This window comes from Stylophora pistillata, chromosome 3 (assembly GCF_964205215.1).
Source record: "Stylophora pistillata chromosome 3, jaStyPist1.2, whole genome shotgun sequence".
NCBI classification, from domain to species: domain Eukaryota; kingdom Metazoa; phylum Cnidaria; class Anthozoa; order Scleractinia; family Pocilloporidae; genus Stylophora; species Stylophora pistillata.
Window position 1 is genome coordinate 48215965 of NC_142521.1, and position 24942 is coordinate 48240906.

The following is a 24942-nucleotide window of genomic DNA, read 5'->3' on the forward strand; positions in this document are numbered from 1 at the left end:
ACATACGTTTGCTGGTGACGTCTGCGTTTATTTAATGAAACAAAAATATCTGAAACGCTTGTAAATCTGAGAACATTTCAGGCACGTTTTCAGGCGTCTCAAAATATAACAACGCTCAGCCCCAGTTCCAAACTTTGACTAACGTGAGAGCAAGCCCTCGTTACGAGCGTTTCTTCATCCACGAATAAGTTTTGGGCCTTGAGTAACACTTGGTGAAGAGAGGTTTGCAGGGAGTCACGCCCGTGGGAATTTCACATGGCGTGAAAAGACGAAAGAAATTTAGCAAAAGAAAGCCTTCAAGAAGAATTTGAAGAATTTCTTCGTGACCAGGTGTCCAAAACATCACCATCCTACTATTAGATTTACGGCTTACATATCAGCGGAAGAAATATACTTTGTGGAAAAAAAAGAGGCTATTTCACTAATTCGTCTAGTTTGCTGTCTTTTAAAGTGCAATGATGCTGGTTGGAGACCAGTATACAGGCAGGCTTTATATCACGGTGGACGATCCCGAGGTCATGCAAATGTGCAAGTCGCCGTTTCGAGGGCGATCTTTTCTGGAAGTGGCAAATTTAGCATAACTAACGGTAACTAAACAGGTTTACAACGCGAAAACGCTGCTATCTTTCATGTATAATAGTTCATTATTATTCATACCACTCAGCAAAAGAAAAAAAAAATAACACTTAATTTTGGTCACGCGCGTTATCGTCGTAGGGATGAATGAGCCAATGTCGTAGGGATGAATGATTTCCGCCAATCTACCGTTCCACAGTTCCACCGTTCCTGCTATAAGGGTCGTGTTCTTTCTTTCCTCGCCTTTCTTCCCAATACACAAGCGTGGCCGGGCTAGTTTCCAGGTGACGACGAAGGACAGCGTGTTTGCGTTGAAGGTTTGAATGTTTGAATTGAAGGATTGCGTATTGGAAATGACGAGTATCATGTTCACATTGAATAATTGAATGTTTGGAAAAGGAGTTCGAATATTTTAAGTCATGAATAGGGTTACCAAATTAAACAACTGGATGTCTCCATAGTCGAACAGCAGATGTGACCTAAAAGATTAAGCTTTGGAATGGAAGAATTGCCGGTTTGAATTGAAGAGTAGAGTGTTTGAATTGCAAAACGATTGTTTCAAAATGAAGGTTGAGTGTTTCGGTCGACAAAAAGCCTGTTTGAACTGGCGAATAGTGTATTTGAGTTGACGAGTAGCAGGTTTGCGGTAAAGAATTGCATATTGGAATAGAAGGATAGCATTTTTACTTGCGGAACTGACTATTTTGAATTGCGAGATTGAAAATTTGAAATGCACAATAGCATGTTTGAATTAGACGACTGAATGTTTGGGTAGTAGAAAAACATTTTTAAAACAAAGGATTGCACCTTTGAATAGAAAAACAGCATGACTGAATCGAAGAAATATTGCTTTGAATTGAAACAATGGATGTTTCAGTAGACAAATAGCGTATCTGAATTGTCAAACAAGAATTTTGAATAGAAAAATAGCAAGTCTGACACGAGGTTTTGAATTTTGACACTAAAAACGCGCCATAAAGTTCATATACCTTAACGGTGTCCGATGTCAGCAAGTGGGTGCATGGCATGACATTACCTTATGTAACGCGATTCGATAATCATGTCTGTTACGTGCACGAATGACCAACAAATGTCCGCTAACAAAGCATACATAAAAATAGACTCCCGAGTACGATATATGGCACGCAACAAAAGTGTAGCAACAAGCAGTTACCCATTTCAACTATTATTTAATTATTTTACACTGTTTAATCTACTTAGGCTAGAGATTAAGTTAAGCAGTTCATAAAGCAGGCTTACAATCCTTTATGCCGTAGAGGTATTCATCGTCTTGATCAACCTCCAATTCCAACTTCCGCCGACTGAAGACCACAGCGCTTGGCTTTCTTGATTTATCGCATTCTTTCCTTGTACACAAACTCTTCCGGAGGACTCCATAGTAAACTCTGTATTCTCTATCTTCTTCCTCTCTCGACTATCGTCTTTTTCATCTCTTTCTTCCCTCCGGATATCGCAAGGTCAAAAGGTCATAGCCTTGTCACATCATAGCTTCCACAAGTTCAGTCAGCAAGCCACGAGGGTAAGCCCTCGGGCAAATCTCTTTTGTACTTCTCACAAGCCAGCTTTTATACATTTACTTTAGTTATATAGAATTCTATCCCGTCATCACTGCCCCAGGGATCCCATGAGATAGCTAGACGCATGCGCATAACCGGTGCTTTTCGCGCGCAAATCAGTTTAGCACGGTGACTACTTATACGAAGAAAATCTTCAATTTTTACCTTCAAGTTTCTTAATATCAGGTCTGCAATAAGATCACTGGGTAGAAAACACCTAGAATGACTACACCAGGTTTGGAACCCGATATTCAGCGCTCGAACGATGCTGTAGACCAACCTTCACAGAACACCATGGCGGCGATCCTCAGAGGACTTAACGATACTTTGGCACAATTGACCAAAGCTTCAGAAAAGCAGACAACGACGCTCACCAGTCTTAAAGACGACATCCTCCTTCGTCCTGAATCAGACGAGGAGGCAGAAAAGGAAGACTCAAACATGAGCAATAAACAACTAAATATTACTGCCACGTTAAATAATGTGCTCGACCCGAGTGACTCTTGCGTGGTGAAAGAATCTGCTGGCTCTGACTCAGAAAAGCAGAATGATGTCCTCGAAAGCCTGACTCAGGCATTTGCACAGACCAACGATAAATCTCCTGCCATAACAGAGAAGGTTGCCAGTCTAATTGATAATATGGCTTCTGGAGGTCTTTCACCAGAAACGGTGAAGGAAAGAGTTGATAAATACCCTCCACCAGAAAACTGTAAGTTCCTGTGTACTACAACAGTTAACGAGGAGGTTTGGGATCTGCTTCCCAGGAGGAGCAGAACAGTTGACCTTGCTTTTCAGAAGGTGCAAGAATTGCTTGTTCAGAGTTTATCATCCATGTCGATTTTGGGGACCAGTTGGTAAAAGACCTTCAAACTGGCAAACTCACTAACGTCCGTCAGGTCCTGGACCAGGTCATGGACAGCATTGCCCTTGTGGCTAATGCCAATTATAAACTTAATATGAAACGACGAGAGCTAATCAAGCCCGACCTCAACCCCCCTTTCACAAGGTTATGCAAAGAGGACATCAATCCCTCTACAAAGCTATTTGGAGATGAATTGTCAAAACATCGCAAAGGATATGGCAAACGCAAAGAAGGCGGGCTAGCAGATGCAGAGGACTTCTGACACCCCCACATCCAGCCATAACTATCTAAAGGCTGGGAGGCAGAAATTTCGACGCTCAAATTTCAAACCATACCACCGGACATCTACTGGCCAGAAAACATCTCAGACACGCCCTTTTTAGGGTACAGTTGGGGACACAAGAGTGCCCCGAAAAAAACCCAGCCAATCCAACAACAAAGATTAAACGATAACCAGGGGAGGACACATCCTAAATCATTTATAGATGAGGATTATTTGCATCAAATGGTCCGTATTTTTTCAGAAGGACAGCTGAAGGACCATGTTGGTTTCTGGGAATCTTTGACAAATGACCAAGTCATACTTGATGCCATAAAGCACTACCATATTGAGTTTGAAGCTAATACCCCCGTCCAACCTCACCCACCAAAACAAATCCACTTCTCACTTGGTGAAAGGGAGATAATAAGTGATGAAATATCTACACTTCTCCATAAAGGAGTTTTGGAACAAACTGAATATGTAGAGAGGGACTTTCTCTCAACTATATTTGTGCGGCCTAAAAAAGATGGCAGCTACAGAATGATTTTAAATCTCAAACCTCTTAATGAATTTGTCTCGTACCACTATTTCAAAATGGACACTATTCAAACAGCTCTTAAACTCATGCGTCCGGGGTGCTTTATGGCTTCAGTTGACCTAAAGGACGCATACTATTCTGTCCCTGTTGCTAAAGAGGACAGGAAATATTTAAAATTTGAGTGGCAAGGGAGTTATTATGAATACACATGCCTACCCAATGGCCTCGCTTGTGCCCTCAGGCTGTTCACAAAAATTTTAAAACCTGTTTACTCTCATATCAGATCAATGGGCCATCTTTGCATGGGGCACATAGATGACTCTTTCTTATTAGGATAGGACTATGCTGCTTGTAAGAGGAATGTGCAGGACACGATTGACGCATTTCAAAACCTGGGATTCGTAATTCATCCTTTGAAATCAGTTTATATTCCCACAAAAGAAATAGAATTTCTTGGGTTCTTACTTAGCAGTATTCTTATGACAATTAGACTTTCCCCTACCAAAGCTGCACGCGTACGTATAGCCTGTCAGAATTTACTACTCAAAACTGAGGTGACCATCAGAGAAACTGCCCACGTTATTGGCTTTGATAGTCTCAAGTCTACCTGCAGTGCAATTTGGAGAATTGTATTACAGGAATCTAGAAAAGAATAAGGTCCTTGCACTGCAGGTTAGCAAGGGTAATTATGATGAGCCATTATATTTGTCCAAGGATGCCAAAGTAGATTTGTCTTGGTGGATAAATAATGTGGACTCTTCTTTTAAGAACATTGTTCAGCCTAACCCTGACATAACCCTGACAACAGATGCCTCAACTAAGGGCTGGGGGGCAGTGTATGGGGAACAGAAAACTGGTGGCCCTTGAAGTTTGGAGGAGCAAGGGTTTCATATTAACTACCTGGAGCCTAAATTAGTTTGGTTAGGTCTCAAGTCTCTGTGTCATCACGTGAGACAGACGCACATTAGGATTCAATCTGATAACACTACTACAGTAGCTTATATCAATGCAATGGGAGGTATCCAATCTGCAAATTGCAACAACATGGCCCGGCAAATTTGGTTGTGGTGTATTGAACGGGAACTTTGGCTCAGTACCTGCCACATACCAGGCTCCATCAATGTAGTAGCTGACTCTGAATCTAGAGTATTCCACACCTCCACTGAATGGTCTCTACATCCAGATGTGTTTGATCACATTAATGAAATGTGGGGCCCTTTTGAAATAGATCTTTTTGCTTCCGAACTTAATTTTAAAATACCTACGTATGTGTCTTGGAAACCAGACCCTACTGCAAAATGTGTAAATACATTATTCATGCAATGGAAAGAACATTATTTTTATGCTTTTCCACCTTTCAGCCTGATAGCAACTTTTCTGCAAAAAATAGAACAGGATCAAGCTACTGGTGTAATTTTAGTCCCTTTCTGACAGACACAACCTCAAACAGTGGATTGACTTTTGTCGTGAACGACAGGCTGATCCCTATAACCCACCCTTAACCTCAGTATTGGATTTCTTGGTCAGCCTCCATGAGAAGAGCTTGAGGTACACTACCATTATCACTGCTCGTAGTGCCATATCAGCAATTACCCTTTCTGAAGATCAGAATACTATTGGTTGCCACCCACTTGTTTCCAGATTTATGAAAGGCATATACAAAGGCTCACCACCCGTTCCACTGTACCACTTGACTTGGGACGTTCAACCAGTGCTAAATTATCTGGCTTCCAAAAGCCCTGTGGATGGCCTTGACCTCAAAATGTTGACCCACAAGCTGATTATGTTGATAGCTCTGGTGTCTGCACAAAGAGGACAGAGTCTTCACATCCTTGATATTGGACCAGGCTGTATGAAAGAACTTCCTGATGGCTACGAGTTCCTGCTTACTGCCCATATAAAACAGAGCAGGCCAGGCTACAAAGCACCTACAGTTGTTTTGAGAGCATACCCAGCCAATCCATCCCTTTGTGTTTGTACTTGCTTAAAAGAATATCTTAAGAGAACAAAGCCTCTCAGGGGTACGGAAACTAAACTTTTTGTCAGTCTTACTAAGCCATATAAACGGGTGTCCAGAGAGACTCTTTCTAGGTGGCTTCGCACTGTCATGACCTCTGCTGGGGTAGACACAACAATATTTAAGCCACACAGTACACGGGCAGCAGCTACTTAAAGGCTAAAACAGCCTCTGTTCCAATCCAAGAAATCCTGAAAACTGCTGGGTGGTCATCATCGAGATGTTTCGATAAGTTTTATGACAAACCTGTGGAATCCTCCACATTTGCTTCTGCTATTCTCAAGACTGTTTAGTCCTGAAATTGGACTTGTTGGCAAATAGTTTTTTTGTACTACTAGCCTTAATGAAACATCTTCTAGACAGAAACTTTATTTAACATTCATGTTTATTAACATTACTTTAATGTTACATGCACCTGCATATGGTGTTTTAGGTTCCAATTGATACATAGATTGTAATACCTACATCACTCATTGCTCCGTTTCCTCATGCTTTTTATTGTGGGGAAGATACTTATACCCTCAGTTGATATTTGTCATGTAAATCTGTTTGACTTACTACGTTTCAGTTAATAAACTGATTATAGTGATTCATCATTCAGTGTTTGTTCCTCATGTGACTGTCTTGGCTTTCAAATCTCATGGGATCCCTGAGGCAGTGATGACGAGATAGGATTGAAAAATTAAACGAGACTTACCTGTAAGTTGAAGTTTGATTGGAATTCAATCTAGTCATCAAACTGCACCAAGGGATCACATGCCCACCCTTGGACAACAAATCATACTTACATTTGATTTTACCCACCCATTTATTTGTAATGCTATTGACATTACAGTTCTTATACAATCTACTTCATGGTGATCAGACTGTCACATTCGGCTGTAAATACTGGTTATGCGCATGCGTATAGCTATCTCATGTGATCCCTTGGTGCAGTTTGATGACTCGATAGAATTCCAATCAAACTTCAACTTACAGGTAAGTCTCCTTTAATTTTTCAATTTTCAATTACTATTTATAGCGTATTACAAGTTGTACTATTTTTGGAAAGTGCTGAGTCACATGAAAAAAGTTTCTGGAATATTACAGATTATAGATAATTCTAGAAAAGTCTGGGATTGCGGGACAGATTCAGTAAAAATAATTCGATCCTTGTAACGTCTTACAAACAAAACTCTAGGCACAAATTGTCACATCTTCCCCTTTCTTAAAACAATTAGAACAGTGAGCCTGACCCACGCGGTCATTCAGTGAGAGCTAGTTATCGCCAATTTGATAGTCCTGGTGCCACACTGGTGTTCTCACAGCCCGTCCCGACCTTCGGGGCTCCGAAACAGCTAGGGTCGGTCCTTCAGGCTGAGCGTGCACCATTGCGCCGTCTTCCATCGTAGGCAATTCGTCAGGAACTACTTCCTCTGCAGCTAGATTTGAGCCCGCTGTGCCCGCATTCTTCAAATGTCTTCCGGTTCCTCCTATAGACTCCTGCTCCCACCTGGACCTCATAACTCCTCGGGCCAGCTAGCCTAGTGTAAGTGCCAGCACTCCAGGTCTTCTCACCCGGCAAGCGCATATGGATGGGCTCTCCTATTCTAATGGGCGGCAGGGGTTTCGTCTGTCTGTCGTAGTAGTGCCGCTGACGCTCCTTGGCACCAATGAGCCTGCGCGTCTCCTCTTCTGTAGAATACCTTGGCTGCAATAGTGATCCAGCGACTGGAGGTAGTGTCTTGCATCGTCGCCCCATCAGACGCTGTGCTGGGCTGGTCCCAATTCCAGCAGTTGGCGTGTTCCGCCAGTCGAGTAGGGCTTGGAATTCGGACACTTCGGATGCCTTGTACTTCGTCAACAATCGCTTGATTGTCTGTACAGCGTCCTCTGCCTTGCCATTAGATTGGGCGTAGCTTGTTGACGAAGTCCGGTGTTCAAACATCCAGGTCTTGGCAAACACCGAGAACTCTGCTGCGCTGAACTGTGGCCCATTATCTGTTACCAGGCCATCGGGGATCCCAAACCTGGCAAATATAGCCTTGAACTCTTTGATGATTGCTCGCGACGTGGTTGAGCTCAAACGGGCTACCTCTATGTAGTTACTGTAGTAGTCACTGACCACCAGTAGTGTTCGTCCGTCCAGGTCGCACAGGTCAGCAGCCACTTTCGACCATGGACGCGCCATGAAGTCGTGCTGCATCATGGGCTCCCCTGCTTGTCCCTCGCTGTGTGCCATGCAAATGTCACATTTCGTGATGTACTCCCGAATCTCTGTTGACATGCAAGGCCAATACAGCGTGTCCCTTGCTCTGCGTATGCATCCTTCTATTCCAACATGCGTGGCATGTGTTTTCTCCAGCAGCTCTCTCCTTAGAGCAGCGGGAACCACGAGCTGCTGGCCTTTGAATATCATCTCATCCTGGAACGTCAGCTCGTGACGGACATCAAAATATGGGCGCGCACATTCAGGAACCTCCTCCCTAGATTCAGGCCACCCCCGTAATATGATTCCTCTTAGCATCTGCTGCACTGGATCATCAGGTGCTGCCTGTTTCAGTTACTGCCATCGTTCCTTGGTCACCGACAATCCCGCCCGGTGATCCACATCCTCCAGCTCCCTTGTGAACTGGCTTCCGTTAACCTCGGGAAGATATGCTTGGCTGAGTGTGTCAGCAAACAGCATCTCCTTCCCTTTTTTGTACTTGACCTGCAGGTTATACTTCTGGAGACGCATCAGCATCCGCTGCAAACGCTGTGGGGCAGATGCTGAGGGTTTGCTGAAGATTGGCTCCAAGGGCTTGTGGTCGGTCTCCACAGTAACTTGGTGTCTTCCATAAACGTACGCATCAAACCGGTCGCATGCAAATACTATCGCTAGGAGCTCCTTTTCGATTTGAGCATATCTTGTTTCCGCTGGTATTAGCGCCCTTGATGCATAGGCAACTGGTGGTCCCTACTGCATTAGCGTCGCCCCGAGGCCTGACTGGGAGGCATCACACTGGAGCGTAATCTCTTCCTTCAAGTTGTAGTATCTCAGCACCGGGGTCTTCGTGACCGCTACCTTAAGTTTCTCAAAGGCTGCTTGATGAGTGCTGCCCCATACCCAATCTTCATCCCTCTGTGTCAAATCTCGTAGAGGCTTGGTGATATCTGATAGGTGTGGGAGGAACTTTGCGAGGTACTGGGCAAGTCCCAACAGTCGCTGTACTGCCGCTTTATCGGTAGGTACTGGCATCTCCGTCATGGCTCTGACCTTTGCTGGGTCGACTTGGAGACCCTTGACGAACGCCACGTGGCCAATAAACAATACTTCAGACTGCCGCAGCTTGATCTTCTCTGGATTTAGACGCACATTACGCTCGTCGCATCGTTCAAGAAACGCTAACAGATTTTGGTCATGGTCACGCGACGCCTCCTCATACGTCTCCCCATAGCCTACCGCTATGAAATCATCCGCCACTACCTCAGTGTCAGTCAACCCTTCTATCAATTCATGCATCTTACCCTGGAAAACCTCTGGTGCCGAGGAAATCCCAAATGGCATACGTCTCCAACGATAGCACCCGAATGGTGTCTGGAAGGTTGTGAGGTAAGATGATTGTTCATCAAGACTAACATGCCAAAATACGTTGCGCACATCTAACATGGTGAATACCTTAGCCCCGGGCAAACGTGTCGCGATGTCCTCAATCGTCGGCATCTCGTACTTTTCTCGCCGTATCGCACAGTTGAGCTCCTTCGGATCAAGGCACACTCGGAGCTGACCATTCCTCTTGGGAGCGACTGCAATTGAACTTATCCACTCTGTGGGCTCTGTCATAGGAGCTGTCACCTCTTGGGTCACCAGGTCATCCAACGTTTCTTTGAGTTTCGGTCGTAATGCCACTGCAACCCACCTCGGAGCATGTTGAACTGGTTGCTCCGTGGGATCCAGCCTGATTTTGTATTCACCATCTAAGTTTCCAACTCCCTCCGTGAACACCTTTGGGAATTTTGTCACTAATTCCTCTTTGGATAGCACTTTGTCCTGAGCCTGTACGGCGTTCACTGGAGCAGTACCGGTCTCCGGCTTGTTTAGGAGATCGTTGTCCTGATACACTACGACTCCCATGCCAATGCACGCCTTGCGGCCAAGTATGGGTCGTATGTCATCGTTGTCCACAAGACGGCAGTCTAGTAAGCACGATGAACCATCTCTCCATACACGGAGGGGTAATCTGCCAATGACCTTTACCCTGGAGCTCCCATATGCCACCAGCGACATTTCCATTCTTTGAACCTTTTCTCACTTCTCATCCTTTGATGCTTTCTTGTATATGTGCAAGGGGAGAACGTTGCACTGAGCACCCGTATCTGGCTTGAAACGTATAAAACTGCCAGACTCAAGCTCGAGTGTCACTAATTGTGAGTCATCCAGCTTTACGGTTGACACTTCGTCTGCCTGATACATTTCCTCTGTGTCTGGCTCGCAGTCATCCACAACTTTCACTTCTTGACGACACTTGGAGGCGAAATGATTCCTTTTTCCGCAGGAGTGGCAGTCCCTTCCTTGGGCTGGACACGATTCCTGATTTTCCAGATGTCTGAATCCACAACTCTTGCATTCTGGACCTTTGCATTGATGTTGTACTCTGCGAGTACAACATCAACACTTTTTTTTCCGTTTCCCGCTCAGGATCGTTACGGCGCATTTCGTTCACTTAGGAACCTCCGATTTCTCCGACCATCTTCATTTGCGCCCGCATGCGTTCCGCTGTTCGGCAGATCTCGTCGGTTTTCGCGAGTGTTAGTCCTGCCTCTCGCAGAAGTCTCTCTCTGACTTTCCCATCATTAATCCCGAATATTAGTCTGTCCCTAAGAATTTCATCCGGCGTGATCGTGTTAAAATCACATCCTTCAGCAAGCTTCCGAAGAATATGTCTTGTAGTGATCGTACGACTCATCGGCTCCCTGCATTCGCTGGTTAAACCGGTAACGTTCGAACGGGACATTTCTCCGTGGCTCACAATAATCCGCGAATTTCCGGAGAACGGGCTCGATCTTCTGGTCTTCGTCTTCGCCCCAACCTGTAAACGTAGAGTACACGTCTCTTGCTTCTCCCCCAATTACAGTCAGTAGAGTGGTGACCTGAACAGGCCCGGCCTTTTTGTTGAGTTCGGTCGCCAAAGCATAATTCCGCCACGCCAACTCAAACTTCTTCCACTTCTCAGAGGCGCTGTGGTCGTGTATGTCCAACGGCGGCGGCCGGGGAAGGGAAAATCCTGAGGCCATTGCAGTCCAGCAATCGTCTGAGGTACTAACACTAGAGATTAGTCACCACTGCCACCATGTAAGACGCGGGGGTTGAGGCTTTGTAAAATCTTTTATTCGGCAATCAAAACCACAGCTAGCAGCACATGCTTAGCAAAACAAAAAACCCGATGTCTCGTACGTGCAAAGTTCATACACCTTAACGGTGTCCGATGTCAGCACGTGGCTGCATGGCGTGACATTACCTTATCTAACGCGATTCGACAATCATGTCTTACAAACAAAACTCTAAGCACAAATTGTCACAAAAGCGTACTATAAGAGTTTGTATGGATTTAAAATTCAAACTATCTCTGTTTTTTCGTTTGAAAGCTACAATACAGTGACGCGTACTTTTTAATTCGCGTCAAAATCGGTCAAATGGCTAACAGAAGCGTTTCGGCGACATAAAGAGGACACCACTTAGAGAGATTCGAACTTTATCGTAGCTTTTCAAAGGAAAACAGAAATAGTTTTCGTTCGAAATTGAAATCCATACAAGCTCTTATTTCAACCTCTTATAGTACGCTTTGGTTACCGGTGATTACGGCATTTTGGGCCCGAACATGTAGCGCTGTTAAACTGGGGTCGAAAAGATTATATGTTTCAGCATCTGTTGAGCACAATTGTACTCGATTTTATGGAATTTCCAGATGATCGTTGCCATGGCTTAAAATTGTGAATGAGCAAACTGTCTTCTGAGTTGCGATTCACGGTGACTTCGACTTATCATATGGGTAGTGAACAGTGAAGATGCCGTGGCACGTCGTGATATGCACCCTTAAAGGGGAACTGAAGCCTAAAATTGGTATATTGTTTGCATTCATTTCTAGTCAGCTTTGGAGGATTAAGATAAGGCGTCGATATTCATTTTCGTTCACTTCTTGTTTTTTACGAGAAAATTCGATTTGAGGTTGCCTTTTTCCCGCTTTTGGGGGTGTAAGACCGTCGGCTCAAAATAGGTCAGCAGCGGTCGTTTATGGCGCTAGTGGTGGGGAACCAACTTAAGAAAACAACTGTTGCTATTTCATGTTCGTAGTTAATCCCCATTACAAGTCACGCAACTTCGATAACTCCATAACCAAACCAAATTTCTGTAGGAAGAGTACGGGTTTATTATCTTTCTTCCCCACCAGTGACGTAAGAGCGAGCTAAAATGACCGCTGACATCGATTTTCTGAGTCGCCGTACTACGAGGCCAAAATACCACTTTAAACTATTTTTCCGAGGCGAAGTTGGGCCCAAAGACTGAAAAAAACCCTTGAACATTGCTATTTGAACTATAAGCTGCAATTTAAAAATGGTTCATTTTTAGGCTTCAGTTCCCCTTTAATGCTCTTCATTGATCGCTATCATCTCCGAGAGACACTTTTTTTCAGGGATCGAATTGATCCGGAAGGCAGGTGTTATCGAACAAAAGAGGCAAAACAGAAAAAAGGAAACAAAAAAGAAAAAAAACAGCTATAAAAACCATGAAAATAACTCATTGACTGACGAAACTCGTTTAAAACCATTCATGAAAAACAAATGAACTAGATCATCGTTTTAGTGCAGAGAGATACAGCTAATTCAACGTAATAGTCAGTGCTTGAGTCTGCTGTGAGGGAGTCTGCTGTGAGGGAGTCGGAAACGGAACTTCAAGGATCATTTTTGCTGAAGTAAGGAATTAAGAAAATATGACCGGGATCGGGATTAGCCGGTAGAAACCGTCGGGATTGAGGGATTGAGGGAAAATTCCGGCCGGGATGGCGGGATTTAAGAACCCTATTGGGGACCCTCAGAAGTTTGCGAAGCGGAACGGAATTGGCGCGTTGTCGTGTTGCTGTTTCTATTTTCTTCAATAAACGAAGAGATTTCCAGGTCGTCTAGCTGTTTTTCTTCGTTCGACTCATCTAATAAACTTGGATGTACATTTGCCAGCCATTCTGACTCTTCGTCGTCAGAAATATGATTCAAATTGTCCGCCATTTTTTTTTTCGTAACTACAATTTAATTCTTCGCTTGCGCGATGCGAGAAAACCTATTTAACCGGTACTCTACAGTACAAATACCGCGTGGTATTTGTACTCATTTGTACTCATCTATGGCGTTATTTGTACTCTACGAAGTGTAGTTGGATAATAAAAACAGTTATTAGGCTTCCATGTGGAAGTGTCTAAGTTCCACTCGAAAACTGATATTAGCTCTGGCGGAGTAGCTCACTACCTTTATATATTCCGTGATGAACCAAATCAAGTTTAGAAATCAAAAAGATTTTTTGCTGTTGTCTAGCCTGAAATATCTGGTCGAAATATCTCGTGGAAATATCTGGTCGAAATATCTGGTCGATCGCTCAGTTGCCCATTTTCATGCCTTTTTCTTCGGCTTTTGAAATTAATAATTTTTTTTCTTAGCTCATTAAGAGAAGTCGCGGTACCCGCCGAGTGTGGGAAATTTAATTAGCTACTGGTGGCTTCAACACTTTTCAAATTCACTGAATAGCATTCTTTAATGTAGTTTTTTTTATCCAAATTCTCCTATTGTCTCTTCTTTTTCTTTTAAGCTGCATTTTCAAAAGATATGCAAAAACAACAGAGTTTTGGAGCGGCCGCTTACTCAGTTAGGTTACGTTGACGCGCTGCCGGAAGTATTTTCGACCGGCGGAAAATCCGTGCGTTTAGGCGTTGCGTTCACATGGAACCACGCCAAACGTAAGAAAGTTTGGACGCCCAAGCGTTAAAAAATTTGAACACCAAAATAGAGGACGAGTCTTTAGTCGGTGCATCCAATAATTTGACTGCCGCAGTGTGAACTCTTTAAACGTTGGAATTTTTGTAAGGCGAAGGCGTGGCTGCGTGGATACGCGGTAACCAAGCAAAATAACATGTTTAAAATTTTATCAGGTGGAACGTGTTGCGTTGTGCGCATGAGGAGATGGTGATACCACTGACAAATGTCAAAAACTTCATCCGGTTATCAGTTCCATCTGAACAGAACGAAACTTTTGCACGGTTCCGCGTGAACAGAATGTCCGGTTGAAATTTCCGGCCTGTCGAAATTTCTGGCCGATCAAAAATTCTTCTGTTACCACGTGAACTTAGCCTTACCTGCGATTATTTTGTTCATGCTTGTTGAGCAGAAGATAATAAAGTAGAGATTTCTTGCATTCGCATCTCTTGAAAACAGTGCACTGCATGTATTTCTGTAGTGAATTGACTTCTTATTCTGAAAGCAAACTGCGTATCTTTTATCTCATTTGCGGCGTTTAAAGGATTACCAGCTACTGTGCAATAACATTTTAACTAAGAAAGTATCTTAGTTCACCGATTTATTCTTGTCCACAGTTTATATCTCCTTTAAGGTCATCAAAGTTGATGTGGGCCCAGCCTCCAGAACCGTCAATCAGCCTTACGAAAGCACGCTTTCCAATAAATTCTTGTACGTCCCATGTCTCTCGAGTCAAGGTTTCGATACATCTTCCGGTAGTTTGTCTGACAACCTGTGAAAAGCCAATGACTAGTCATTTGATCTAAATTAAATAGAACGCTTGAAATCAATTTGAGCTTAGGTTTGAGAACAAGCTGAAAATGGCCCTTTTTTTCTAATAAAGATCAACACACCTTGCTGAAAATCGAAACAAGAAAATACAAATGATAACAACAACGACAAAAACCTAAATCAAATAGAAACGAATTTACATATTTGTGGTGTAACCAGGCCTTAAATAAAAGCAACACGGCCATAGCAAAAACTAACAAAACGACTAACTTAGTTGACGTCAGCTAACAACGAAACTTTTCTTACGAAGACAACGGGCATAATGGTGAAATAAATAGGTACTGGCGCAACGTAATTCTTGCATAACCTCACGCAGAACTGCGAACTTATAGCCCATTTCCGAATTACCCTTGGCCTCTTTTTCAAAACGAGGCCTGGTGCTCAACCATTCTTGTGAAAATGAGTTTAATTTGCTTGAGAATGAAAACTTATTATCATCTGAAAGGATGAGCACCAAGACTCGTTTTGAAAATGAGGCCAAAGGTAATTCGGAAATGGGCTATTGAATAGAAACGGAACATGACAATAGTAGGACAGTAGAAAGAAGAACATTATAAAATCATCTCGCAGTTGCCTGATAATAAGTAGAAATGCAAATTCGAGTTGCTGCAGCAACATTTTCTAACTTTATGTATAGAGAGAAAAAGCAGACAAACAGACAGACAGGCACTATTTATGGTTACGCTCCTATACTCACCTTGTCGTCAACGATTAACTCCGCACGAGCAATATTTATATCGCAGCCTCCTCCAATCAAAAAAGAAATAAATTGTCCTGTGATATTAAAGGATGGCGTGGCCAGAGTTCCCTGGGGTTCATCTCCTTGTATTTGTCCAGCCGGTGTTCCTGCGGTCGGCCGATCTTCATATCCACCAATCCACCAGTCACCCTGGTGATTAGAAGGTTCACCCCTGTTACGAGCTGTTGGGTTGTCGCCAAAAGTCGGCTGATTATCGAATGCTGTTCCTGTCTTCATCCAGCCCATGATGCCATCTTCGAAGTCAAACTTGCAAGCTTTTTATTGGTAAAGAAAACAGACTTTTGAAGACTTTCTACGATTTCACACAGTTAATTGTGCGAGTGATACTTTAAAGAGAAAGATTGCTCTGAAGTTATACCGTGAGAGCCATTAGATTTATTTTCACTACCCAACCCATTACACGACAGCTTGGTTTTATCAACTGAGTTGACCATTCAAATCGTAGAAGGTAGCTTTTAAAAATGAACGATCCGAACCTTAGCCCTTTTTCCGAGCGTTATTGCTTCTTCAAAGTTAAGTGTTAGAGAAATATGTTTTTGGTCTTGTCATGAGCATGGGGCAAAGAAAACATTCTGAGTCCTCATGAGGAATCGAGACTCAGACCTGCGGATTCTGCGCTCTGATGCTCTACCGCTGACCCACAGACTCCATGGTGAGCAAGGCAGGACGCATATGCATCTTTCGCTAGATACATCTTTCTCATTTCTTCGCCGGGCTCAAAGCTTACTATCTTCCTTATTCTATTTGCAAAACACGTCACTATCGACATTACCGATTGTTCGGAAGCGAAACAGAAATCAAACGAACACGTTTGTTCCAACACGGTAAACTGTAAACTCACGGTAAACGGCAACGTCCGCCAAACAAATTCTCACTCGATAAAAACAAAACTTTCAACTCCTCTCTAAGAAACTTGCACACGTCAAAAATAAAAAGGTCTGCGTGATTTGCTTACGATACTTTAACCTACGTAATCACAAAGCACACGCACGCGAGTCGCGCGCGTATAAGTTCGGTAACGTCTTCTGAACATTTCCCCCTCCCCACCCACACTGGGAGGTAGTCCTAGTGTGTTTCTAATTAAGTAATTAACACCGATCCTATAAGTATGCAGGTCGTGTGTTAAACATAAACTTCAAAACAGGCCATGCTTGCCATAGAGTCCCTATGGCTCAGCGGTAGAGCATCGGAGCGCGGAATGCGGAGGCCTGAGTTCGATTTTCTTTTTGTTTACTTTGTCCCATGTTCGTGAAAAGAGGAAAAACATCTTTCTCTATTTCTTTACCGAGCTCAAAATTACCATCATTCCTATCCTATTAACAAACGTTGAGTGTTGTTGCTTTTTTTTTAAAAAAGTTTCTCAAGGCGACCCATCTCATAACCTTAAGGCACTAAAGCCAACCTACTGGTAAAGCAATCGATGGAAGACTCTCCTCTTTCTTAGAAAGATAAAGGATTTCACGAGTTAACGAATGAAGAAAAAGAAGCAAAAGCTGCAATAACAAGTCTCAGCCCTAGGATTGCTAAAGTCTTGTTAAAACATTACTTCCACTCTACTTATATACCATCACAGTGAATTCCAGTAAATCCTGCTTTACAGTCGCATTGATAACTGTTTTGTTCAAAGTCAGGAATGCAGGTTCCATCATTTTGGCACGGACTGCTATCACATGATGACTGCCGAGTAAAAGGAGACGAAAAAAAGAGAAAATTTAAAATATTTTAAAAAATCTTAACAACACCACTTATTTAGAAGCCTCAAAAAGCAAAGCAGGTAGATTAACATCATCTGCCGATGTGCACGTGAACAGTTAACTGGGTTTAGCTGTGATATTAAGGACCTTTGAAAGAACCAATCACCTCAGCTATTTCTAACTTGTACCAGTTGGAAGGAGATGATGATTCCGGAATTACGTCCGCTAACCACAGCTTTTAGGGATTTTACTCTCGGTTGTCCTTACCATAGCCTTACGATAAGCACAAAACCGCCTGCTAAAGTGCTTTTCCCTAAAAAGATTAAAATAAGTAAGGATAACACGATGGGATTATAAATGAACGAGTGGTGATGCAAGAAATCCTAGTTCGCGCCTGCTCACAATGTGAAAATCTGGTTTTAAAGTTATCTTGTACAACATAATTAATGTTGGTATAGTGATAATTTTATTGTAACAAAAATCTGCTAAAAGGTTCTGACCGCTGGTATCTCTTTTTTACTGAGTCCGTAAATATAGCATACCCGTATCACGAAAGTTTTGCACGGTTATATATTGTGAATTTACGATTTATATTTATTTGGTCGTTTTGAGGGAACAATTTTTTTGCGGTTCAACATGAATGATTTTGTTTTGGCTGAGCCTGAGTTTTGGGAGTTTCTGTTCAAGCGGTAAAGAACATTCAGTGATCCGTGTCTCGTAGGAGGAATTAACTTAATGTTGTGAAATTTTTTTGATGTCTTTAACATCATGCAGGATCTTTTTCTTCGGGAAGATAATTCTACAGATCGAGGACAATTTGCTCACATAAAATCTAGAATAAATAAATTCCGCAAAATGCGTGCTTAGTTCAGTTACACAATGTTCCAAAATCTCCTTAATCACCCAAGGTTATGTTACTCATTACAAAGAAACCGCCTGTAGATAACACACAAGGGTTAAAAAAATTTAATTTCTAGCGAACGAGCAGTTGAAAACAAAACTACGACTAGATCGTATTTCAACTCGTGAATTGCGCGTGCGCAAGAGTGAGTTGTAGGTATGATGTGATGAATGGCGCTCGCTCGCTCGATTAGTCGATTCCTATAAACTTTTTTCTATTTTAGGCTTTTGAATGTATTTGATAGTTTTTGGTGAGTGATAAACAAACGAAATGGTGACCTTTGCTGCTAAGAATAGTGTTGGGGTGAAAAAGAAGCCAATGATAATCTTGAAAGAGTAAAAAAAGTATACGTTCTTCATTTGTGAATTAATTAAAGTTTGCCCAATCTCCGAATACACTTTTATCTCTTGCAGCGTATATTTCATTTATGGCATCAATACTTTTATTTTTAAATGTATACATCCAGGAAAATGATTATTGTGTCCAAAAAAGGAAAAAAGAAAACAAAGAAAGGAAGTTAAGCCAAACGCAGATTTTAGTTGAACCACCTACGTCGCCACCTTGTAAATCTCGCTAATCACATTGCTTTTAACCGCAAGGCCACCGACACTCCAAAACATCGTCATGTGAAACTTTATGAAAATATAAATTTTACATTTAAAACGCTGATCTTTTGGTAATCTCAACTGCGGGCTCAAACGACTCGAGTCGCTGCATGCTCGCCGATAGTCCGATTTTGAAGTGTCGCTCACGGCCAACTGCTCGTAAAGTGACTTGTTTGAGGCTTGTTTGGTATTCCTGGAGCTGCATCAACGTTGGAAAGTGGTTGATTTGCACTTAGTGTTTTATAGTTTTGGCGCCAGAGCGTTGTCCCAGGGAGTCTGAGGACCAACCCCTCTTTTTATTTAAAGTCGCGAAAAATCCAATATTCAAAATAACGGTCAGCCAGAGATCACGAAAAGATCTAAAAGATGTAGGGAATGCCCTACGAATTGTAAGTTAAAATTTCGTTAAACTCTCAAATGTTATTCAATATTTAAAAAAATCTGTATTTGTTTTTTAGTTTGACTTGCTTCCTCTGGCAACCAATACAAAAATAAACGGCCACCATACATCAGAAACCTTCAAAGCTACAGTAACGCTTCAAAACGAAAGCGCGAATCAGTGGTTCACAAGTGGGAACTGCAGCGAAAGAAGCTGAAGCATAAGTTCAATCAATCGATATGCTGTTTCTTCAATGGTGTAACTCGCACTGTGTATGCGTATGTTATTAGTGCACTGTTAAGTTTGTAATGTAATTGTAATGATTTTTTCTTAAAAATGCGTCCTGGAGTGAGGAACAGGAAGTTCCAAAGACGAGGATTGATATCACTCAAAATGAGTGTAATTATCAGTTCTCAAAACAAGGAATGTATATGCACTAACAGTGAGTGATAAATACTGCGTAAAACGGATAACAGAGTCCTTACTTTAAGGTGACTAAAGTTTCTCATTGTAAGACCTATTTTTTTCAAAATGAGGAAGTAAAGATCTCAAAAGAGAGCACTTACTTCTCAAAGATTGTTAAATAATACATCATCCCTATGTCCTTGAGACAAGGATCTTAACTCCAGGAAGTGGTTCTTTCTATCAATATTTTGTGCATGTAACACAGGTTAGCCAGGATATACTACAAACTCAACAACAACTTTTAATCTGACATAATAAACCCAAATTGTGCTTTCTTTAAAATGCTTCACATTATTTTGAACTTAAGATACATGCACAGCAGCAAGTTTTATTTTGAAGCAAGACTTAAGTTACACCTCACTTCATTTGATGTATATCAAATTAACAGCAAAGTGAAATGGCTTTATACCTAACACCTTCAAGAAATGGCACAGCTACATGTTAACTTAATATGCTGAAATTTTAACTATTCAATAAAAATCTTGATGCAGATTTACCAATACTAAAATAAACAGTATATAGCGGCTTCATGACAAACACAAATTCCTCATGGAATAGGTATAGTAGCCTTTCCTTTGAATCATACTGAAGATTACTCTTTCTCTTTGTCAAAAATCTTGCTACAGATTTGCCTGTACCTAAATGCTCGTCGTAGAGGCTCTACACCTAGGACATATTCTTCAAGAAATTGATACAGCAACTTTTCTTTTGAATCATATTGAAGATTTTTTCTTTTTTTTTTTCGCGTTTCTTGATAAATACTTAGTCCTCAATACTGTTAATGTTGGGTTTTTGCAATAGTCGATGACTACTATGAGGAGGTATCGAAAACACATCTGAGTACTCAATACGAACGTTAAACTTTTACCTGTATTCCAGTGTTAGTGAAATTACTTTGATTAAACTGGCTGCAAATAGAGCTTTAGGTCTCAGGAACTTAGTATATCATGTGAATTTAGATGAACCACAACTTACCATTGGACTGAAATGGTGAAAAGAAGCATTCAATTTAAGATCCTTTCTTGCTCTGTATTTGTCTGTGGCCAAAAACTCACAAAGATAGAAACCATTATCTGGATATGCTGCCAGGTTGTACGAGAAACACTCAGATTTAGCGATGCATTTGAATGGGCAAGTGAATATGTTCTTAGTTAGGAAAGATGCAATTACTGTTGTGGAAAGATGCTTGTTGAATGCAGCTCTAAAGTTTGCATACATAATTTGTCGGTTTTCGTCTCGGTGAAGAGCGCCAGGTTGTGAGGACCGACCGTTTTGAGCGAGGTTAGAAAGCAGAGTGAGCGTCAAAATGAAAAAAAAGCTGAGGAACGCCATAGCTGACAAAGAAGGATGATTTGGGTGGAAACCTCAGAAAATTGCTTAGCCTTCCGTGCAGCCTTTATAATAGCTAGCTTTTGTTAATCAATCCGCCAAACTTGAATGTAGATTACCTTAAATGAACTTTGTGAAAATTAATTTGTATGTGTGTTTACAGCAACGACCAAAACTTCATAAATTATGAATTAGTGAGCCATGCAATGAATGAAAACCAGCAAAAAATAAAAAATTAATAAAATAGAGAAATCTTTCTTCGTAACAACTATCTTAATAGTTCTTTATCTTGCTCGATTTCAGTTAGCAATAAATTTACATCGTTTGGTGTCACAGTAACGATATCCCTGAAAAAGACTATTATTTGTAATGTTTTGAAATGCGGAGCAAAATTAATCATACTTTCCTCTGGACATACGTCAATGACTTATCATCAAACATCTCCTACACAATGGAAATGTTCGCCGATGACACTAAGATGATAACGGGAATCGACAAACGTGAAAAAAAAAAACCGCAGGAGCAACAATCCGATATCGATCAGCTAGCACCATGGACTAAGGAATGGAATCTGCACTTTAATCCTCACATGTGTAAGGTGATGTAAAAACGCATATAGACAGGACAAACCAAGTGAAACATGAAAATAAGATATGTAAATACTGACATTGTTCACAACAGCGTGAAGAGCTGTGCCATCCTTATTCGTTTCTGTCAAGTCAGTCAGAACACATTTGACCAACAAATAGCTCCAAGAGGAAGCCTTCTGAGTTGTTTGGATTTTTTTTTTTAGGTAAAAGAGCTACACATTTTGTGGTAATCGTCAATCTCAGAAATTTTTTAACAACATATTGAGGCAAAATAAATTTTAATGTTTCTCGAATCTTGCGTGTTTACATCACAGATTTGTCATGATATATCAGTGGGTTTCCCTCTTGCGAATAATTTGTCAAGCATCAGTTTTAGCGCTTCAACGGAAGAATGGGATATATTACTCAAACAATCGCAACAAGAGTGATGCGTCTCATGAAACATTTCAACAGTTGCATCATTAGATGAAACCTCACAGGAAGCAATTCTTAAACTCAACTTCACCTTGAATTTTATTGAAATGATAAATGCATTACATTAATATTTTATATTTTTCCTCTTTTTTTTCTGAGGTAAAACGTCAAAGTTCTAACCTCTGTTTATTCCTTTTTTTCGATGTATATTATTTGAATTTCTCGCATCTTAAGAGGAGATCCGTGCAAAAATCAAACAAAAATTAATTTTTTTTGGCAAGGGTCAAAACTTCAAATTGTCTCGATTATTGCATGCAAGTAGCCCTTAGTAAGGCAAGAAGGGTTGTGAAGTTTTTTTCTCTCAAATATATTTTTATTTTCGAGATAAATGAATTTTTCACTTTCACCGTCTGAAATCGATGGATTGGGTCATAAAAGGTTTAAAATTGAACACTTTCGCTCGCTTTGCGTTTCAAAGATATTGCGTTTAGGGAAATCTACCCAGCGTGTGCTCTTTTATAGACTTTTCTTCTTCTGTAAAATGTGAGTTGTGTAGGAATTGGTTGCTTAGTAGCTTTTAGCCACGCGAAAAAACAGTGTGCTCTCTTCATTTACAAAAACATGTTGATGAAGAAAACCTATTATTTCACTATGTGCCATTTTTTGTAATTCCATTAAATTACGTATGTAAACTTCCGAAGGAATAATCTTCAAAATGACGTAAAGTTTGCTTTAGGCAAATGTTTTCTCGCGACGCAGTAAACTCTGGGCACCAGCATAAAGTCACGCAATATGTTGATTGCGTGACTAAAAAGTTAGGGAGAATTCCCTTTGAAAATGACTTCGGATCGAACAGGAGAACAGGAGAATACCTTCTCTTGTTAAATGACAATGTCTTTTACCATTTCAATTTTGCTTTTGCAAAGATACTCTGCCATCGTTCTGTCTAGTACGATTGTGCACTGGTGCAAGTAACGGTATACGATTTAGACTTAGCTGGTCTAGTTTCTGCCCATTGTTTAACTTTCTATGTATTGTGCATACCCGTGCCTTTTAACTAGCTTTCTGTAAAAACCAACAAAGTTTTCATTGAGAGGTTTTTTTAGGAGTTAAGTGAACCAAGTGAGGCCATGCATGACCTAACTAGCCTAAGTGCAGTACCCTCACCAAGTGTATGCTCATACGTCATTTGTAAAAATAATCACAATTACGGAGAAAGGATATAAGAAGTCTAAATATCCATTTAGCTCTGATTTTTCCTTTATTTCTACCTATTTTGACATTCTCTGCTAAAGTAAAAATACTCTTCAACTACCGCAATGTCTGTTCGCTTTGCGTTGTTTTGGCGAGACAACTAAATTTACAAAACCGCAAAAAAGTCAACATAGCTTTTCGTAACTGTCACTGCCCTTGGCAGCAAATAACCTTTCGGGGCTTCTACCGACGTACTTCAACTTCTTTGTTCGGGCAAAAACACAGTTGTGAAACCATGTCAGCAGCACTGTAACAGAGAATTCACAACAAACAGCAGCTGCAGAGACCATCAAAACATAATCATTCATCCCCCATTTTCCTGACATAGGCAGCCCATGACAAGGCTTGTTATCATATCGACATAAAGCTTCTTCCTTTTAACGGTTACCCGCGAAATATCGCGTCCAAACGAAGTACAAATGTCAATTAACATTTTAATTGAAAATTTTGAAAGCTGAAAATTCTTAACTAGTTCAAAAATGCTGTAATCCTTGAATAAAATTGGATGTGCGTGCAGAATAGAAATTTCAGTCATCACTTTATTCCTCATTGCTTGTGGCTGACTTTCCTTTTCTGCGCTGATTTACTCATCGTCATCGCTCTGGTTGATCCATTGGTGGTCGAGACTTCGCTTAGAGGCCAGAGAAGAAAAAAAATAGAAATTTGCCTTCTTGTAAGAAACTCAAAGCTGTCAAATAGCTGCTCGACGTTTTCGTCTTTCAATTCTCAGATCTCATTATTCTTGAGCCACTTGCAGTATCTGCCTTTTGTCCTGTTTTGTTCACCATTTTCTTCAGATACCTGTGCAAATGGTGAAAAAAGAAACAATGACGGTAATGACAATAATGATAATGACAATAATAATAATAATGATGCTGATGATGTTGAGGATGACAAAGGTGAAGAAGACGATGACGACAGCGACGACGACGACGACCCCAATGACTTTCAGGGAAGGTTAACTTTTTGACATGGAGCCCTCCCTTCTCATGATCTAAAAAATGACTACAAAACATTTGGCCTAGCCCGCAGCCATCAAATCTTCGACGTACTAAATTCAAGTTATGAGGTTACGTATCACCTCTAATCTGGACCTTAGCCAATTTTAAGACTCACCCAGCCAATTGTTTATGTCTAATGAGATAGATAGCTTTAGATAGATAGCTTTATTAGGAAGTAAAATCATTGCAGCCCCCAGGCCGGCTGAAATACGACTTACTTTACAATGGGAATAAATTATCTCTTACTCTAAGATAACTACAATAAAAGCTGCAAAGTGTAGTCTACAATAAAATACAATAAGAGAAGTATCAAAAACCAAAATACATATTATTAAGATAGCTACTAATAATTAAAACTGTTCGCCATGATAAATGTGTTTTTGAACCTAGTTGTCTTACAAATCGGTAGCTTGAAGTATCTCTGGCTGCGTGAGGTATCTCTGAATTTCTTTAAAAGTAACCAACATCTGAATACCTCCAGCACATATGCAACAAAACAATAGATTTTTTTTTATGATAGGGTTTATGAAAGCCATACCAGAACCTAAAGGTACAAGAGTGCCAGTTCTCTGTAAAATAACTTATGATATCACTCTGTGCCGTGAGAAAACATTTGTCCAAAGAAAACTTAACGTCATTTTGAAGATCACTCCTTCGGAAATTTACATACGTAATTTAATGGAATTACAAAAAATGGCACATGGTGAAGAAAGAGGTTTTCTTCACCAACATTTTTTTGGGAACTGAAGAGAGCACACTGTTTTTTCGCGTGGCTAAAAGCTACTAAGGAACCAATTCCTACACAACTTACATTTTACAGAAGAGGAAGAGTCTATAAAAGAGCGCACGTTGATTATATCTCCCTAAACGCAATATCGTTGAAACGCGAAGCGAGCGAAAGTGTTTA

The 24942-nt window shown here is 41.1% G+C and overlaps 2 protein-coding genes and 2 pseudogenes across 2 annotated transcripts; 1 reads left to right on the forward strand and 3 right to left on the reverse strand.

The window, feature by feature from the left end:
* Window positions 1-1167: 1167 nt before the first annotated feature.
* LOC148736535 (uncharacterized) lies at window positions 1168-3398 on the forward strand (annotated as a pseudogene).
* A 3833-nt stretch (window positions 3399-7231) lies between these two features.
* LOC111337726 (uncharacterized protein K02A2.6) lies at window positions 7232-8338 on the reverse strand. The gene has a single exon (XM_022944078.2). It carries the CDS (start codon window positions 8336-8338, stop codon window positions 7232-7234), a length of 1107 nt encoding a protein of 368 aa, XP_022799813.2.
* Window positions 8339-10517: 2179 nt separating this feature from the next.
* Window positions 10518-14120, reverse strand: LOC148736536 (uncharacterized; annotated as a pseudogene).
* Window positions 14121-14259: 139 nt separating this feature from the next.
* On the reverse strand, window positions 14260-20904 carry LOC111337555 (uncharacterized). The gene is made up of 4 exons (XM_022943896.2): window positions 20423-20904; window positions 16969-17080; window positions 15341-15657; window positions 14260-14584 (listed from the first exon to the last, which is right to left on the reverse strand). The coding sequence occupies exons 1-4, from the start codon at window positions 20777-20779 to the stop codon at window positions 14414-14416; spliced, it is 957 nt and encodes a 318-aa protein (XP_022799631.2). The 5' UTR covers window positions 20780-20904; the 3' UTR covers window positions 14260-14413.
* Window positions 20905-24942: the final 4038 nt, after the last annotated feature.

What these genes read in the sequence shown, in the direction of transcription:
- LOC111337726 (XM_022944078.2), bottom strand. Translation starts at nt 8,338, where the DNA reads ATGCTAAGAGGAATCATATTACGGGGGTGGCCTGAATCTAGGGAGGAG.
- LOC111337555 (XM_022943896.2), bottom strand. Translation starts at nt 20,779, where the DNA reads ATGGCGTTCCTCAGCTTTTTTTTCATTTTGACGCTCACTCTGCTTTCT. An exon ending in TACTGGAATTCACTGTGATG is followed by an intron (nt 15,658 to 16,968) that starts GTATATAAGTAG and finishes ACCAATAAAAAG; the next exon opens with CTTGCAAGTTTGACTTCGAA. An exon ending in AGTTAATCGTTGACGACAAG is followed by an intron (nt 14,585 to 15,340) that starts GTGAGTATAGGA and finishes GGCTTTTCACAG; the next exon opens with GTTGTCAGACAAACTACCGG.